The 19,764-nt window shown below is 34.1% G+C and overlaps 2 protein-coding genes across 2 annotated transcripts; both read right to left on the bottom strand.

Moving 5' to 3' along the window:
* Window positions 1-6,666: 6,666 nt before the first annotated feature.
* On the bottom strand, window positions 6,667-7,616 carry LOC127808135 (FCS-Like Zinc finger 6). The gene is made up of 2 exons (XM_052346529.1): window positions 7,199-7,616; window positions 6,667-7,081 (listed from the first exon to the last, which is right to left on the bottom strand). The coding sequence occupies exons 1-2, from the start codon at window positions 7,480-7,482 to the stop codon at window positions 6,913-6,915; spliced, it is 453 nt and encodes a 150-aa protein (XP_052202489.1). The 5' UTR covers window positions 7,483-7,616; the 3' UTR covers window positions 6,667-6,912.
* A 1,482-nt stretch (window positions 7,617-9,098) lies between these two features.
* LOC127807256 (probable glucan 1,3-beta-glucosidase A) lies at window positions 9,099-13,679 on the bottom strand. The gene is made up of 8 exons (XM_052344954.1): window positions 13,379-13,679; window positions 13,150-13,269; window positions 12,813-13,010; window positions 11,057-11,215; window positions 10,798-10,967; window positions 10,547-10,702; window positions 9,852-10,204; window positions 9,099-9,337 (listed from the first exon to the last, which is right to left on the bottom strand). Exons 1-8 carry the CDS (start codon window positions 13,577-13,579, stop codon window positions 9,153-9,155), a joined length of 1,542 nt encoding a protein of 513 aa, XP_052200914.1. The 5' UTR covers window positions 13,580-13,679; the 3' UTR covers window positions 9,099-9,152.
* Window positions 13,680-19,764: the final 6,085 nt, after the last annotated feature.

Here is a 19,764-nt window from a genome sequence, read left to right as displayed (position 1 = left end):
CAATAATAGATTAATTAATCTTGCGTAGATATTGCTTTAATTTTGTATTTGTAAAAAATAATTTATGTTCTCTTTATCTGTCCTCCTCATATACAAACATATATATGTCTCAATGACCCAAAACTTAAAAAAGTCTAGCAACTATATATAGATTCAATGTTCCTACAATTTCAAAAGTTAAAATTTGCAAGAATTTCGCCTAATCTTCCTCTAGAAAATGGTCACAGATTTATGGGTGTAGGCATGCCTGATGTCTTCTCTTTCTGCAGTCAAGGTTCCAAAATTAGAAAGTTAAGGTCTATAGCTAGTGGGCCAAATTTACGGGGGTGGGGTATGTTTCATTTTTGATGATTTGTTCCAACTTGCATCATCATGCACCCTGACTCCTCCCTTTCTCTTCTTTTGTTTTCTTTCATAATTTAATTTTATTGTGATTGTTGCTTGAAGAGCAAGTATGAAAATAAAAAATAAAATACAATTTAAAAGAGAAGCTAAAGAATTCATCATTTCATTTCATGGGCTACAACTAATTAATGTGTTGACGTATGGATGCTAACCAATCAATTGTGTGAACAGTTTTCTTTCCTCTTTTATTGGAGTAAATGAATGTAGGGCCTGTTTGGTAAGCCTAATGTCGACATCCAAAAATAGAATACATATATACATAGATATATGTATCTCATTACCATTTAGCATCCTTGTTTATCTTTTTTAATCTGCCCATTTTGTGTAATTTTTTAGGCCAAACTCATCATTAAACTTCTATATTTTGACTTTTTTTTATTAAACTAAATATTTATAAGTTAATTACATACTTTACTAAAATTGAGTTAGAGCGTCCAATATTCATAAGTTAAAATGTCTAAATTATCTCTCCATCTTCTGTAATTCGTCTCTAAGAAACCCTTGTTGTTGACTACCATATCTGCCACAACTTCTTCTTTCAATGGTTGACGTTAATGATTGTGATGCAAAATATAAAGAAGAAAATGGGTTAGAATGAAAGGATCAGGGATTGGCAAAAATAGTTATTGGCAAAGGGACTAGATGGATGGTGTGCTAAAGAAACAGTCAGTGATGAGATATAGGAAATAACGGGCAACAGATATAGAGAATGAAGGAAAATGTGTGACAGAGATAATAACTGGTGATGAGGTATGCAATTAACTCGACAAATACAAATGATGAAAGAAGAAGATGTGGCAGGCTGCCCCTACCTTGTCGTCAGCCACCATCTTTGCCACACCTCCTTAAACTTTCAAGATTGATAACATGTATTAATCATTCAATCAATTAGGCAACCACCCAGTAAATAATGAATAACTGTTCACTCATTCTCATCTAAACTAATAGCTCCCATTACTTACCTTCTAAACATTTTCTAATTTCCCTCTATAACCTCGCTTAAACCCCATTTTAATCTCTAATATGAGTATTTAAATTTTTCTTTTAATCCAAGGGGAGGCATTTTTTAGAGGTTGCAATTATTTTTATTAGGGTCACCCAAACAAGAGTAATGTTATTCATTTTTAGTAGAGATAAATAACAGTTTATATGATAATCACATAATAGTATTTGGTTGACATTACAATAAAATCTGTTGAGTCGTCCTTTCATCTTTTTCAATAAAAAATAATCATATGATTGTCACATGAACTGTTATTCATCTCTAGTTTTAAAAAATAATAACATTACTCCCCAAACAAAGCATGCATTAGTTTTAATTGGCCCAATGAAGTTTTGATTATTCAGATTTAGTAAAATAATAAACTAAAGTTTAACATAATAAATGGTATTAAATGCACTTGAGAGGATAGTAAAACCCACATACTATATGTAAAGAAACATAGGGAATTAAAATAATTACCTTTTTGTCTCTTGGGCAATCATATAGCCCCAGAGGCTTCATTACACGCTTAAACTTATAATTTGTATAAAGTGAATCATGCAAACATCGAAGTAGTTTAAAATTCAAGATGATTTTAAGTGACAGGGTTGAGATAAGGGTTTTGTTAGGTAATGCCAGAGATAATTCTTTAAAATAAGTATCACTCATGTATAAATATAAAAAAAAATATTTATAAATATTTTATTCATTCATTTTGATCATTTTTAAGTAAATTAACTCTTGTATTTTTTTTCTGTAAAACTTTTATTATATATATATATATTTTATTTTTATCTTGTTTGACTTAAATATTAAAGAGAGATTTTTGCTCTCAAACCTAACCTATGGTGGAACCCTAAGGAGGGAGGCGGGAGAGAGGGGTGGAAGTCAAAGCACTTGATCCTTTACCACATATTTTGAGATGCTCTTTAACGTCGATCAAATAGCAAATTTACTTGTGATAGGCTTAGTTTTAAGATGGTATTATTCGATTTGGATAAATCAAGCCCCTTCAATTGATTTGGGAAAGCGTCGTCAAAGCACTTGATCTTTTGTCCCATACCTTGATATGCTTTTTCATGTCGATCAAGTAGTGACATTAGTCATGAGGGAGAGAAAGGGGAGTCAAAGCACTAGATCCTTTGTCCCATACTTTGAGATGCTCTTCATGTCGATTAGGTAATGACATTACTCGTGGTAGGTTTAACTTTAAGCTACTATTATTCGATTTGGATAAATCAAGTCACTTCAATTGATTTGTATAGATAATTTTCGATGTTATTTGAAAGTGTTTTAAGTAATTCATTTTATATTGAGTTCATAAATTGATTTAAATATTGGTTGAGAAAGAAGATTGATATTAGATGAGTTACAAATTCAAATTTAACAAATTTTATTAATGCAAATTGTCAAGTGGCATCGTTAGATTTGATGTGTGTGTGTGTGTGTGTACATTTGTATATATATATTGGGCAAACTAAACTATATTCTAAACAAGAAGGGCACAAGGGGTGGGGATGCGAGGAATGGGAAGAAAGGGAACTCATAAAAGAAGGGAAAGGGCAGAGAAAATGGGCGGGTGGAGGATCCGAATCCGAACAATTAGGGAGCGGAAAGGTACAAGCAATGAAAGCAGTGGTTGAACTTGAAGACAAAGAAACGCTGTAATTGAATTTTGGAGGCCTCCTGGCTCCTGCCGAGGTGTAAAGGTGGAAGCAGTTGCAAGCTTTAGTGACCCGTGGGCCCCACCCATTCCATCTGTCATTTTCATCCTCCATGAGATGAGAGAGAAAGAAAAGGAAGGAAAACTACAGAAATATTCCCCGTCATTTTCCCGGAAGCCAAACACCCCCCCAGATTTGGATTCCAACGCAAAAATTTCTCTGTGGCTCTCCGCCTGTTTGCGTCCGGCCCGAAATCTTTATTAGTATACAATCCCATATCTTATCATCGTGATTCGGATTTTAAATTTAATTTTAAATAAAATATATTTATAATTAAAGATTTATTTTTATAATTTAATAAAATTTATCTTTTAATTAAAATATAAATTTATATAAATTTCTTATATATATATATCTATAGATAAATAATAGATCTATAAATAGATATTCTAGACATTAAAATTATTGTAACATTATTATTGTAGTGATATTTTATTTATAATTTTTTTACATTTAAAATTTTCACATAAAAATTTTATATTCACTTACGTGTTTGATGATTTTGATTTTAAGTTCATATAATATCTCTATTATTATTTATTATTAATGAAAATTTGATTTAATCTTTATTTGAGTAAAATACGATATAGCATTTATTATTAAAAAATAAAAATAAAATATTAAATTTAAAATAAAATATATTTATTAAATTTAAAGTTATTGATAGTTTAGGAATTAGGATTACCGTCCTAAGAATAATTATTAAAAGGAGACGAATTAAATTGAGGAGTTGATTGGCTGACGGAATCTTTGGAGTCGGCGACACGCACAGCAGATTTTTTTTAATTGTCCGTCACGGGAGGGATATCGTTTGATTGATCTTAGAAGAAGGGCCATGATCAAGTGGACACGCGTCCACTTGCATGTGGCCCTGAATTAATGCCTTTAATTTTAATTTATTTATTTCGTAAATAATTATGGGATCGTCTGTTTGTTTGTTGGTGCCAACACAACACATTCCGAATTTAAGCAACTTTCACTATAAGCAAAATAAAAAAAAATAAAAAAGTCACTAATTATTGTTTCCTAAGCAACCCACAACGAAAATATCTAAGCAGTTGGGATTTGGGTCAAATTTTGGGTTCATTTGGTTGAATTTGATTTGGGTTTGAAATTAGGGTCAAATTTTGGTTTATTTTGATTTGGTACTAGGGCCATTTCCTTTCATTCGTATCCGAAACGAGTTAATCTTCTAAAGGTGATTTAGATGGGACCTTATCTCTAGCAATAAATTTAAGATTTGTTGGTAAAGTATCAAATAAGATCTTGTACTTTAAGATGTAAAGTCAAATTGAGACATAAATTATAACCGTGCGAGATTCTTTCAATCTATATTTAAGTTTCAATTTGGGTTTTTGTAACTGTGCAAGGTTATAATTTTAGTTGGGATAGAGTTGGCAAAACTAATAAAATTAAAACTTGATTAAATGAGCTTAAAAAAATATTTATTATAATAGTTAATGCGATCGATTTCGAATATGAAAGCGCAATAATTTCTTAAAATAGAGTGTCAAAATAATTATGAATTAAAAAGTACAATAACTTAATTGTCTTTTCTAACCAAATTAGTTCTAAGATTATAATACAATGACCTATTTGATACTTTCAAATAGAAAGAAAATAAGCATATTTTAATACTGAAGTCCAAAGTGAGTGAGTGAGTGCTAATGTTCTTTGCTGCAACTTGTCAAGTTGAGAGCCAAGTTTACTTAATTTTTAGGCATGAATCTCATATCTTATTGATATCCCATCCCCCATATGGCTTAGATATTGTGCCATTCAAAAGGTGGATTGGCTGGCTTTCCTTGGAATCCAAATCATTCTTTCTTTAATTGCTTCTCATGTGCCACTGTTACATTTTAAATATCATCCCATCCATCAGAATACAATCAATCATAAAAATATCATCTTTATATCATTGGCCAGGTTTTACTATGAAAATTTTACCCAAATCTTAATTGTTTTAAGATAATAGATAGAGGGCAATAAATATATTTTATTTTTAATTTTAAAATACTCTTACTAATTGAAAATAAATGCATTGTTTTTCAAAAATATTTAATTAAATTATTTAAGTGTTAAAAATAAAATATAATGAATATGTATTATCTAATACATTTATTAGAATTTAATTATTTACCTTAAAATGGTCAACATATTATATATGCTGAAAATACATCGTAGAAAAAACACCTTAAAAATTTTAAGGTTTTGTCTCGGAAATGATTCCCAGATGAAGCAGAAACTGTCTGGTGTGGAATTATTGAGTACGCGTGGGTGCACCGGACGCCAATGGGCGTTCGTGGACAAGACCTAATGGGGACGGTGATAATAATTCTATAGGGACCCACGTGTCAGCACCGGAGTCCGTAAACCCCTCTCCCATCGGTTCCCATTGGCTTCGACCCCTTCGTGCAATGCTGACTCACCCCGGGTCCCACCTACTCTTCTTTCTCTCTCTCTCTCTCTCTCATGAATATTAATATTTTATAAATTAAATTTAATATTTATTAAATTAATCAAAATTTGATATCTCACTTGAAATTTACTGAGTTTTCAATTACCATCTTAAAAAAATATACCAATTGTATATAATTTTTAATAATTAAATAATTTTATTAATTGATTAAATGTTTTAAACTATGAAACCGAGGACTCAGGAGGGAGGTCGAGTTTCCAAAGTAAAAAGGGTGTAGCAGTGTGCAATAATTAGTTGTAAATTCCTATTTCCACGAGCTTCTATTGTAATTGGGTGGCTGATGCTGTCATGTTTCAAACTAGTGGACAATGGGTATCTTAACAGGGTGCCCAGGATCCTCCCTTCGCGACTTCACTACACACTTCAAGTAAGTAAAACCAAAATATTATTTATTATTTATTTATACTTTCAGTTTTGATGTTTAAAAGATTAATTAATTTTGCTTATCATTAATTTACAATATTATCACCTCTGGCTTTAATAAAAAATGTTTAAATTCAAACTATAAATACTCTATTTTCATTTATCAATTGTTATTTATTTTACAAAAAATCTAATTAAACTATAATAGGTTAAGTAATCTAATTATATACTTCAATTTAGTATATAATTACATAATTACTATTAATTATCGTTAAAAAAGACTAACAACATATTAACGTGATTAATAACACGAACAATAAAACAACATTATAGAATTTTGTACAAAAATACGTAAAGGTCATTAAATTTTATAGTAAAATATAAAAAATTACTAAACTTTATATTAAAGTATTACATTAGTCTCTTTTAATAATAATTAATGATAATTATATATTAAATTTAAATTCAATAATTATTTATTTTATTTAGTTGCTATAATAATATGAGGAGTATCTCGTGTAAGTATCTTCTCCACTCTTAATTCTTAAACTTATGATATGGAATCATGACCCAAAAAATTAAAAATTAAATCGGTGATGGAACTCAATATATTTTTTGAACCCTCTTATGATAAGTTTGGATGAAACATTTGTTAAGATAATTAATTTAATTAGTTCATAGCAAAAATAAAGCATGAATGAAGAAAAGAAACGAAAGCTAAAACTGCAATTTCTTCCATTGATGCATGCCGACGAGAGCAAGCTCTAAAATTTGAGGAAGAAGACGCAGATTCAAGCCTGTATACAATACAGGACGGATCTGCATGAGATAACAGTTCCAAAACTTGCAGATTAACACAGATAGATCGATCGATCCATCACCAAGTACTGCACCAAGCTCCACGTACGTGCACACACATCTATATATATGCATGTATACAAGTGGCGGTACAAATGAATTCACACAGCGGCGGCGGCCCCGCCTTTGGCGGAGACGACGTCTGATCTGGCGGCGGCGCCGGCCGGCAGAGCTTCCTTCATCTTCGACGCCAAGAAGCTCCTCTCTTTCCGCTCGTCTTGCGCCATCTGCTGCTGTCTGCACTCTAGGCTGCAAAACGCGCTATCACCTCTGCAAAGCGCAAAATCAGAACCCTATTTGTGAGCTTTACAATTGATCTATTCGTAAATTCAGAGTTCTACGACAGCTTTGAACCACAAAAAATACACGAGAGAGAGATAGATTTACCTATACATGTAGATATCGCGGCCGGAGATCAGGCGGCGCTTGCAGAGGGAGCAAGCCCTCAGGAAATGAGCGGTGTCGATGAAATCGGTTGAATTCCGGCGGTGGTTCTGTGAGGCGGTGGAGGTGGCCAAGAAGGAGTGGTCCGACCTGGCGCCGGAGCTACCGCCCGCTCCGGCGAGGCCTTTCAGAGGATCAGAGGGCTCGCCGATGCTTAGATCCAAGGTGAACTCCGTCATGCTGGTGGTCCTCTTCATCGGGGGACGTGGCCTTTTCCCCAGCAACATCTTCTCTTTTCTCCTCTCTCTTTCTCTCTCGCTCTCCCTGCTAGTTCTCCAGCAGCTCGTAGAGGGTGACGATATAGAGAGAGAAAGCGAAGACTTCTAGAGAGAGAGAGAGTTTGGAGGGAGTGAGAAAGGAGGAGTCGTGGGGAAGATAAACGGAGGAGGGTGGAGGTGAGGAGCGAATCTGGGCGGTTGATTCCATCATCCTTCATGCAGGGAGGTCCACGTCGGCTACTTTTTTAATTAATTAAATATTTTTTGGTTACCTGATCCACGTCAGCTCCTCCATTCCATGATGCCAAGTTTTCAGTCGCTCTTATTGCGGGCACCACAGTGACCGCGATTCACCCCCTCCCATTTTCAACCTGGACAATCTTTTTTACATATTTTTAATTATAAATAATTGTTAAAATATCCTTTTAAATAAATAAAAGTTTTTTTATTATATATATATTTTAAAATCTTTTATTAATTAATAATAAATATATTTTATCTTCAAACACCGTAATCAAGCTCCATCTGGAAGCTTGTCAAAGTAAAATTCCCCTTTGATTGGGGAGGTGTCAAATAAAACGTAAATATAATAATCTTGATATTTAAATTTTTTTTAAAGAGTTATGTAAAAAAAATAAATATTATTTATAAGAATTTTAATTGTAATAGAACTTAAAATATCAGAGACATTTATCACAAAACTCCATTATTTTTTTATAAATAGATAAACGTTTATTTTAAAAAGGTACATATTTAATATTGATTTCATATTATCATTCAAATTTTTAATATTTTAACTTAAAGTATTTGAGTATTTATATGGAGATTACACTGCAATCTCTAATTATTCTTTTTTTTTTTTTATAGAGTTTAAATAGTTTAACAGCTACAATTTTTAGTTAATAAATTTATTATTGTGTTTGATGACAATAATAATAATAATAATAATATTAGTTCAAAATTTAAATACTTAAAACCACTTTTCTGCTGTCATGTAAAGTGTTCAGTGTTCATAATGATAATACTATGTATAGTAATCTATAGAACTTGATGAGCATAGATTCCATAGTGTTCAGCAACGATAATAATTGGAGTGATGCCAACCTATACATACATATATATATATATATGATAAAGTTGAAAACGCAACGTGTACCATTTGACGTGGCAGTTCTATAAGTGTCATCTTCTCAAAATTTAATTACAAATAATTTTATATAAAATTATTCACTCTATATATAAATCAACATTGATCACTTCTTCTACAATAAATAAATCTGTACTGAATTATTTTTTTTTTATCAAAATTAAATATAACAAAGTCTGTGGGTAGTGAATATTCAAGGGGGGCAATAATGGATGTTGCCACCAAAGAGGGCATGGCAAAAGCACAATGATGGCTCAGAAAAGAAAGGGCTCGCCCTGCCTGCTTCCTTGCTTGGTGCCATCATCATCCCCCACTTCCCCTTTCATTTTATTTGATGGGTTTCCAAAGCCTTTTGGAAACCTTATTATTATAGTGCTCCCAACAAGAAGTGACCCGACGCATCACTGGTCGTCCCCTCAGTTGATATAACGCCAATTAACAGACTATTCCCTACTAAATAAAACATGTTTTCACTGCAAATTGGAATGCTTATCTATCTCTTGTTATTATTGTGAAATGAAATCAGCAAATTCTAAGTTAGCTTGATGTAGCCATTGGTGATCATCCATTCCAGGCTCCAGTGGTTGTACACATTCTTCAGGGTCCAATAAGCCCACCCAAAACTGGCCCGTCCATACACCTCCAGCTGGGCCTGGGCAAACCTTTGGTAGTCCTCTTTTGCTGCCCCACTCACTTGCCATTCTGCCACCCATTCCCCTGCACAAGAGAAGAAACAAAACGCATTTCAATCATTACGTTATCCTGTTGTCAATATAATTCTCACCATTCTTAGACTCTCTCTCTCTCTCTCTACATGGTGATGGTGTACGTGATTCCTTATATTAACTTCTTCAATTTTTCTTACTCATATATGGTCGTATATTTTTATCTATCTATTCTGTATTTCATTCTATTAATATTGTCTGTCTTAAAATATAAGATATCTATTTTCATTTCATATCTGTCTCCCAAAGGCACTTGCGGTATCATGCTTAAAAGTTTCTTTCTTCTTTTCTCTTCTTCTATCTTTTCTAGATTTCCAATTGTTCTTATTATTATTATTATTGCAGAAACTATAATATAGCAAATCATATCTACGAGATTTTCACTAAGTTTTCTTCTTCTATAAACAGCTTCTATTTCATTAATTCTTCTCACATATGCTAATAACCAAAATTGTTACACGAAGCAGTCCAATGTGAGAGACAGAGGGAGTGCAGCAATATATTACCAACAAAAGTGAGAGGCCCATTAGCCGTGGTAAGCTGATTGAGCTGTGCTGAGCGGTTGGTGTGGACGAAATCAATGTTCTGCTGGACGCTGAGGTTGTCGAAGATGCTGGAGTAGAGGTTGTAGTAGTGAACGTCAATGACCGATCCCTTCAACCCACTGGCCAGAGGAAACAACTCTTTTGGATCCACCTCGCCCAGCCTGTTCGACATGATCACGTAAGCTGTGGAGGAGTGCTTCCTCACAGCCTCGTAGCCCGCAGCATAGTACTTGGTCAGACTATCCAGAGTGGCTTTAGGCGCCAGAGGCTCATTGATCAGCTCCACTGCATACAGACTCACATTCTTCGCATACCTGTGGAATTCCATAGGCAATGATAACGATAATTAAAAGTCTTAATCTTACAAGGTTAAGTCGGGGACATGGAGTTCTAGAGCTCGAGTGTTTGCTTTACTTTAAAAACCTTATAACAATCACAAGCCTTTATTCTTTGGGTCAAGTCATGCATGTGAATTCTAAAATTCAAAGTGTTTTGATTCAACGAGGATTCTTAAGAACTTTAAAAATCTTATAATAATCACAAATTTTAATCTCATCAAGATCAAATCCGAATATGTGAATATCTAATAGACCATTAGTGTCTAGAATTCATAATATTTATACTTGATCTGTTGACTCAAGAACCCTAAAATGTACCTTGCAGTTAAGAAGTCTATGACAGCCACAGTCTGTTGGATGTTCTCATCAGAGGTTCCCCATTCTTGAGACCCGTCTCTGGAAGAACTGTGCTCGTAGCCATTCTGGGAGCCTGGTGCTGCGTGTAGATCAATGATGACCTTAATCCCGTGCTTGCTGCAGTTGAAGTTGAAGTTGATATTGATTAATTTCAATCATTGATCATTAAGTAATTAGGCTGATGCAGAAGAAAAATTAGCACATGAACATACGAGGCCCAGAAGAAGGCATTGTCCAGGGCATCCAAGGAGCCTCCAACATAAGGACTTGGAGGTGTTGGATCACTGGCTATCCACCACCCAACTGGAATTCTCACAGCATTGATCCCATTGCTGGCCATGAACTTGAAGTCATCTTCAACAATGAACGTTCTCCAGTGCTCCTGAGATTTATTTACAGTAGCATACTGTTAATTAAGTCATAACAAATGTAATTATTAGGAACAAAAGCATTCATGTAATTATTAATTACCCTCATAACTTGTGCTGCCATGGCTGGACCGTACCCATTTGTGACTTGGAACTCCCCTTGCATGCGCCCGGATATAGTTGTGATAAAAACCGAGGCATCGTCGTCTCCCCAGCTACCATTTCCATCCGAATCAGCTGTCACGAGGTCCTCTGTCTTCACCTACAAATACATCATTCATGGTTATGGCAAACCTATCTTAGATTTCTCACTCACAATTACTTTCTATGTTTTAATTAGCTCTCAACCGATTTTTCTTTTCAATATGATTTTTTCATCAAACATAAAAATTTACTTTTCTATGAGTACAACATACTACAAAGAATGCAATTAATACAATTCCTCAAAGTGCAATAATCCAAAGCAAAGACATCCAACCTGAGGGAGGAAAAAAAATATGAAGTTTTGAGTAAAATCTATATTAGATATTTTAACTAAGTTTAATAAGGAATAAATTATAAATTTTAATTTTCTTAGGTAGCATTTGTTAATCAAAATACAGATCGAAAAAGATAGGATATGAAAAATATCAGTCAAAAGTATTTTCTATTGTATTTGTTAAATTTCTTAAAAACAAGTTACATAACTTCTTATTTTAAATTTTTAAGATAAATTTATCTTTTCATTTCTTTTGAATAACTTATCTTAAACTTTATAAATAACTTATCTTAAAAGAATTTTATCATATTCATTTTAACAAATATTATCTTAAGATGATTGTTCTTGTGCAATCCCAACCGCTCGTGTCATCGATTTTGACAGAAAAAATAAATTATATATAAAAACTTTATCTTATTGCATAAGATAAAAAATCAAACTCATAATTTATATAGCCAATTCCAACTTATGATACGCCAACTATCTTCATATTACACAAATTGAATCCTTTCTTAATTTTAACGGTTTAAAAGGAAACTAGCACGCAAGACGGAGTGGGCCAATGTCTGGATTATGAAGTAATATCTACAACAGGGCATTTAAAAGGGTGCAAGTGTGCAGCTTGATTAAAACGGCCAGCAGTGAGTGTGCCTGAAAAATCAAGGGCCTGCATTAAATGTAGAGACTAAAAGGCTCATCTAGCAGCATAGCCTGGCAGCCATATGATGTAAACATTTTCATTGGAAAAAGACCCAATTCATTTTCAATCACCTCTGCCTGGATGAATCCGATTCCTCTGTCTCTCTCTCTCTCTCTCTCTCTCTCGTTTGCCCATTGATGGAACAACCAGTACAGCTGCGCTAACGTCAAAGGCACGGTCCTGTGCACTGCCCTAGAATACATCCAAAGTCCGAATATGTCCCAATTTCCCATGCCTCCTAATGCCTTAGAGGATAAGCTTCTTCATGGTTGATGAGTGCAAGGAAATTAAAATAAAACTTAAGAAGATAGCCTTTTCAATTGTTCTCTTCTCAACGCCAAACAGCTCTGTTCATTTTATTAAAAATCTTAAAAACACGTGTTGATGCCACAAAATTCAAAATATCAACTAAAATTTTATTAAATGATGCAATTGCTCTTGATTTTATCATTTACATTTAGCTGGCTAACAGATTGAAGTGAATTCTATATTTAAGGAGGTTGATACAAAGGCCGAAATCTCTACTGAAATGGTGGACTAAGTGGCAAATTGGAGCTAAGGGTAGATGGAAAGGACAATTCACCCGTTCGGCCTACAATTTTGGGTCTTATTTTTTAAAATTGTGTCGTCGCCTCACTAATTTTAACAAACAGTAAATTAATTAACAGACAGAAATTAAACCTGAAGGAAGAAGCCGTTGGGCGCTCTGATCCGAATGCGGCTGGAGTCAGCAGAATTCCTCACAATCTGAAACGTTTCCGATGCGCCGGGCGTTTTCGCAACCGCTACTACGTCGACGCCGTTTCCAGCTGTGTCTAGTCCGACGAACTGCTCGTTGAACACTCTCAACTGAAACGTGGTCTCGTTGATCCTCCATAGCTGCAAGCCGAAATTAATGCGAAACGTATACGAGCAGCGAATCAGCAAATCACACCAATTCATTCATCTGAAATAAGCATAAGAAGAAGAAGAAGAAGAAGAAGAAGCAGAATTGAAGGATCGGTAAGCGATTAATTACTTTGAATGTTTCCCAGCCGGAAGCTGCCGTTCTGTTGGCAACGATGATTGTTCCTCCGCCTGATTCAGCGCAGAGGTATTTTCCCGCCGTTACCGATTTCAGCTGCAGCCCGGTCCCATCCTGAGATCAGAGCAATTCAAATCACGTCCTACTCAATGCCTACTAATTAATTACAAGTAGCAAAGAACTAGTGATCAATGCAAACGAATTGATGGATGGATTTAATTACCAAGAAATCTTTGTTGGGAATGCCGTCGAAGAGGGAGGGTTTGATCCATCCTTCGGTAACGAGCCAGCCGCCAAGGTTCACAGCTCGAACTCTGAAGTTGGGAGCGGCTCTTCCATGGGAAACGGAGAACATACAACACATGGAGAGAAGTATGCATAGAAGATGCAGTCTTCTTCTTGTTGCCATTTGAACCTTCTCCATTTTCAAATTCCTTCCAGCTCTCTGTTAACGAAGATCTCATCTCACATCCCACCCCATGATAATATATATATATATATATATAGCGAACCTGCTTTGAAATTCCCGGTCAACTTTGGTACCAAAGTAACGTTACCTTTTTGTTATACAATGAGCTTTAAGTATTCCCCTTTATCCTTCGTTTGGCTACGCGGTTGGACGGTTTTTAAGTTATTCATTTAGCGTATAAGCTATTAAATTTATTTTATTATATATTTAAATAGTTCAAAAAATTTAAAAATTAAATAACTTAAAAGCTCTTATACTACTTTTTTTTTTCAAAAGCTGTACATCTCTAACTTTTTCAAAACGCTGCCTTAGCTTATTTGACTAAGTAAAAGACAATTTTACCCTCATAACTTCAAGCTATTTCTAACCATACCCCTATTTTCATCATCTGCATCAACTCATCTCTCACTGCCAGACCCATCTTTAGTCGTCGCCGTAGCCCTAGTCCGTCATCGTCAATGTCGCCCAAACTTGTCACTGTCGACGTTCGCATCTCATCGTCACCGTTGCCATCTCCCCAACTCCTCACCATCACCGTTGATCCGTCATCGTCAATGTCGCCCAAACTTGTCACTGTCGACGTTCGCATCTCATCGTCACCGTTGCCATCTCCCCAACTCCTCACCATCACCGTTGATCCAGTGATTGTCGCCATCTCTATCGTCCTAGTAGTTTATATATATATTGTGTATATATTATATATATATATATGAATCTGTAATATATTTGAAGAAAAAAATAAAAGGTATATATATTATATTAATATATTTTTTAATAATTATGTATAATTTATCAATATTTAATGATAAAATTTTATCATATTATTAAACAATCAAAATATCTATTTTTATCTTTTTATTAAATTCTAATAACTTATCAATTATTTCAAACCAAACATATAAATATTAGCTAATACCTTAAAAATATATTTATCCAAACACGTTATTATCTTAAATATTATTTAACTTAAAAGTTTTATATCACTTAAAAGCTAAATAACTTAAAAACTGTAAATCAAGACGCATAACCGAACTAGCCCTTGATTTGTTATATTGTGACTAAGGCACTCCTTTTGAGCACTTTAATACCCTTTCTCTAATGATACAACATAGAAAATCCATTTTAATAAAATACCAAATATAATAACAAGTGGGGGATAGACCACGAAATCAGGCGTGGAAGCTACTAATATTACAAAAAAGAAAAAGCACAAAGAAAAGGAAAACCCAAAGGATAGAGAAGCAGATGAGAAGTCAACTTGTGGATGGTCAACGTGCCTTGCTGGCCATTAATGGAAGCCATTCGTGCTAAGTTAGGCTGACCCTTACTAGGTTTGGTTGGGTAACCAAATGTGTTTTTTATTTGAATACTGAGTTTTGCGCCCCCACATAATTCCCACTTCATCCAACTTGCCTTCAACATAATAATGGCTATCTATCTATCTATCTATCTATCTATATATATATATATATATATATATTAATGTATTATAACCCTGTACGATCGGCCAAACCAATCAAAAATAAACGCAATAAAATAGAAACAGAAACGAACACAAGAATATAAAGCTTTACATGTTCGGATCAATAGATTCTACTCAAGGCAGAAACTCCGCCTCTAGTCAATCCACTAAATAGCTTTCGATTATAATTGGATTATAAGATCACAACAAGAACAAAAACGTATTATAGATATATCAACTAAAATCAGAAAATAAATACAAGAACAAATATAGAATCTGTTCTACCGATCTCAAGATCGTGTTAAGAATCTGATCTATCAGTTACATTAAATCTCTCACGCCTCAGGCAATTCAACAACAGAGATTTAAAACAATACAATCTTATCGTATGATCTTACCAACAAATCGAAGCCAATCGAATAAGAGAATGATTTACAAGCGAGAGAGAGTCTCATTTCGAGTGCACCGAATATAGGGTTTCAAAATGAGAGTAATAGCAGATCTATAGCAATTAGGGCATGAAATTGCCCTTATATAGCAGCAGGCAATCGGGCTGGGATGAGGCAAATCGCATGAGCCACATGAATATGGGCTTGGCTCGTAAAATAGATCTAGGCCCAATGGCTATTTGGCCCACAAAATAATCAGCAGATCAAATATATATACATTTAAATGTTAGCTAAATAAACATAAGATGAAACCCAAATATATAACAAAATGCATACAAACAACACATATCAATTATACGAAAAATACATTTTGAATCATAAATCCTAACAATATATATATATATATCATAATTAGGGTGTGTTTGATTACATTACCTAAAATTTAATTCTAGGTAATATTGCTTAGAAAACAAAAATCACCACACCCCTTTGAAAAATGAATTCCATGGAAATAAAATTTAAATGTTTGGATCATACACATTTTTTTATAAAAAAGTTAAGAGTGTTTGATTGTTTTCATAGAAAATATTATAATAATTGCACATTTTTTATGGTAAATATGTGCAATTAAACACACTCTTAAATTAATAATTATTTAAATTAATTGAGTCTAACCTAATGAATAGACTAAAAGGTTGATTTTTTTTTTTTTTATAAAAATTAATTTTATCTTTCAAATCTACTTTTATTCTATTAGAATTGGCAATGAATCAAGCAGGAGAATATCTTATCTTTAATCCTGAATCTTAATCTCTCACCTTATATTCCATGTCCAATGAAAAATGAGACAGGATTAGAGAACCTTGAATCCATTTTTTCATAAGATTTGGTGGGACGAGTTGCCTCGAATCCCAAATTTATATATTTATATATATATATAATATTTATGCATCAATATTTATCCCTTAAGAGCTTAATTCATGTCGGTCGTTGACATTCAAAGCTTTGAACATATGTGTGACCGAGTAGATACGTTATGGGCATGGGAATTCATTTATGAGCTTTATGTCAACCATTGGCATTCAAATCTTGAACATTTCTGTAACTCTGTTCTATGGGTATAACTTGATCTTCTTTATAAAACCTTAATTATTCCAACACAGACTTGATATATATTAACACTTAAAACATGCACGATTAAGCTCTAGAAAGATGGGTCAACCCGGAAACCAACCAATACCTGATCACAAGTCAGATTCGAAGCTTCCAACTTAATCTTGTATAAAATAAAATAAAAAATTACTATAATTCAACAAACTCTTCCCTTTTTCTTAGAAAAACAAAGATTAAACTAATATTATGGATCATAACATGCATAATGAGTTTTGCCAAACTCTTGTCTTATCCATAGAACCAAGATTCTTAAGACAAATTTTACAGTTTGCTGCTCATAGTTATAATGGAAATAGAGTCTATATATATTATTATAAATAATCTTTGATAAGCTATCAATGGCAAGATTGCACACTCCTATCACTCTTAAACCCCATTTTAAGTACGACGAACGACCTATCCACAATTTCCATGCAAAACGCAACATTCAAAACTTAAAATCTTGATCCACACTTGAGCTTGATTCTTTTTATGTTGATAATGGTTTTAGACTCAATCACCACCCAATTTGCACACTGGTCATGCTCTCAACAAGTTCTTTTAAGTTTCTAAGTTTTTCTAGCCATCCTCGAGCCCAAACTTGTTTGAATTTACTTTACTTGCAAAAGGAGAACAGGGTTAGGTTTATCAGTTGATCATTTAGTACGCAAGTTAGTCATTGTACTCAAGACTAAATAACGTAATAGTAATACAATTAGTGTGTAATTAATGAAATATCTGATTCTTAAAAATTGTACCTTTATATAGGTTTATTAAAAACCAGTAAAAGGTTAGGATTATTATGCTGTAAAGATGGTTGGATTTGATCATTTGAATAAGTTTAGTGAGCCAACGGTCTTATGTGGGCTTGGGCTGGAGCTAATTTTGTCTTCCTAATAACTTTGGATTTGGCCTTTGATTAAATTTGGGTTATTGACTTAGATTTTATTCTTATAAGGGATATTTTCATATCTGTCCATGAAACTGAATGCCCCATCATCAATACCTTAGAGCAAAGTCTTACTTTCCTTCTCCCTCGGCAGCATCTGTGGCTTGCATCTCCAGCGGCTTGTGTGCATCCCCGGCGTCTTTCGTCTGCAAACCATCTCCGGTGTACGACGTTCGGTGTCGCAGCTTCATCTCCCGTCGTTGTTGTTGTTGTTGTTGTTTCTGCCGTTGCTGTTGCTATTTCTGGCATCCTTTGCCCGTCGTCGCTGCTTCATCTTCCTAGCTCCGTTCGCCCGGTCATCTCTGGCGACTGCGCAATATTCCCGATTCGGCTTCACGTCTCCAGCATCATAGAAGGTTGTCTTCTTCGCTGCTACCACTACTGCTCTTTGTCGGCATCACAGCACCCCATCAAGACTGTCTTCTTTAATATGATTATTAATTAATTACATTAAAGAAGCCACATTCATTACTATTGTCTCTCTCATACTATTAATTAGAACCCACATTCATTTTTATTCTATCCACCTCTTCCAAACGTAACGCAAGGATATTATATGTTGTATCATATTTCAGAGTTCCCAACTAGGTTTAATTTTCTCTTCATTTATCTTTCTTTCATTGAACTTCATTTATTCTATAGATTCTAACCCTCCAATTGTTTACATCCTTGGGTATATTTTCTACAACACTATTATATCCCATATCAAATCTATGGTCCTTCGAATAATTCTTCACCTTTTCTATATCCCTCTTCAATCATATTAATGATGTACTAATGAAATTGTGACATGAAGCAGTCCAAAGCGAGACAGAGGGAGCGTAGCAATATTTCCTACAAAAGTGAGAGGCCCGTTAGCCATGGCAAGCTGATTGAGCTGAGCGGTTGGCGTAGTAGATGCTGGAGAAGAGGTTGTAGTAGTGAGCGTCAATGACTATCCCTTCAAGATGTTGGGTAAAGGTGTTAGAATTGTGATCCAAAATTTAAATTTGATTGAGATTGACACTCTTAATTTGATTGTGATTATAACTTTGAATTTAACTGTAATTATGATATTGTCAAATTTGATTTTATGTGAGATTTATCTTATCTAAAGAAATATCATTATAAATCATCTTTTGATTAGGATATAGTTTCCTGTGTACATCTATAGATGATTTTAAATTTATAAATAGATATCCAATGCTCTGAAATTAGTTACGACTATATCACTTTTGTATTACCAATATTTGGTTAGTGATATTTTGTTCTTTCTGTCTGTGATTTTTTTTTATTTGAGTTTTTTACATTAAATTCTGTGTTCGTGTGTGGTTGATCGATTTAATTTTGATTTGATGTCGATTCAATTTCATAACAAACTGGTATCAAAGCCGTTGAATCAAACCATCAAGTTTGACATATCTCAACTATTGGATTTGCATCATCATCATCATCGTCGTTGTCAGCATCTACATCAATTGGTTTTAAGTTGCCTAGCATGTTCAGCCTCTATCGTCGCCACATGTCTGCCTCCTCTTCCGTCGCCGACGACCTCACTTTACCCATCGACTTTCCTTACCCTTACTATCACTTCAAATCCGGTTGTCTTCTTCCACCTCGTCGACCGTTTGCCTTTCGTCAATTGAAACATCGTTGGTTGCTATTAAGCTTTTTGTTGCCGATCTGCTATCTCATCCACCAGCAATCGTTGGCTAGCCTTTGTTGCCTTGCTCCTCGGTTGTCTGTCATCAACTTTCCTTACTGCTTGTTGTCCATTAACATAATCGTCATTGCTAATTGGGTTTCTCCATTATAAAAAACCATTGTTTCAGCACACCCATATCCTTATCCAGATCTGGTTAGATTCGAACCGCTAGGGGTCTAGACCCATTTCAGATTTGGTTAGCCTAGGGTTGACCCATTAGGCCATATCTGATTAGCCAATTTGCCAATCTAGATTCAGATATGTTTTTGTCTAGATTTATTGCCTAGATCCAGTATTCTGGTTTGTATTCTATTGGGATTTTGTTTATCGATCGTTTGACATTATTTAGGGTTATTTAATCTTTGTATTTGCTACCTTGAAGTATGATATTCCATTATTGGATCGGGAATATCTTTATTCTCACTATTGCAAGTTAAGATGCGTGTTGTAACACCCCACTTTTTCGGCAGTGTTATAACTTGAAATAATTCTGGGATAATAAAT

This window comes from Diospyros lotus, chromosome 8 (assembly GCF_014633365.1).
Source record: "Diospyros lotus cultivar Yz01 chromosome 8, ASM1463336v1, whole genome shotgun sequence".
NCBI lineage: Eukaryota > Viridiplantae > Streptophyta > Magnoliopsida > Ericales > Ebenaceae > Diospyros > Diospyros lotus.
This window is presented reverse-complemented; position numbering and strand designations above follow the sequence as displayed.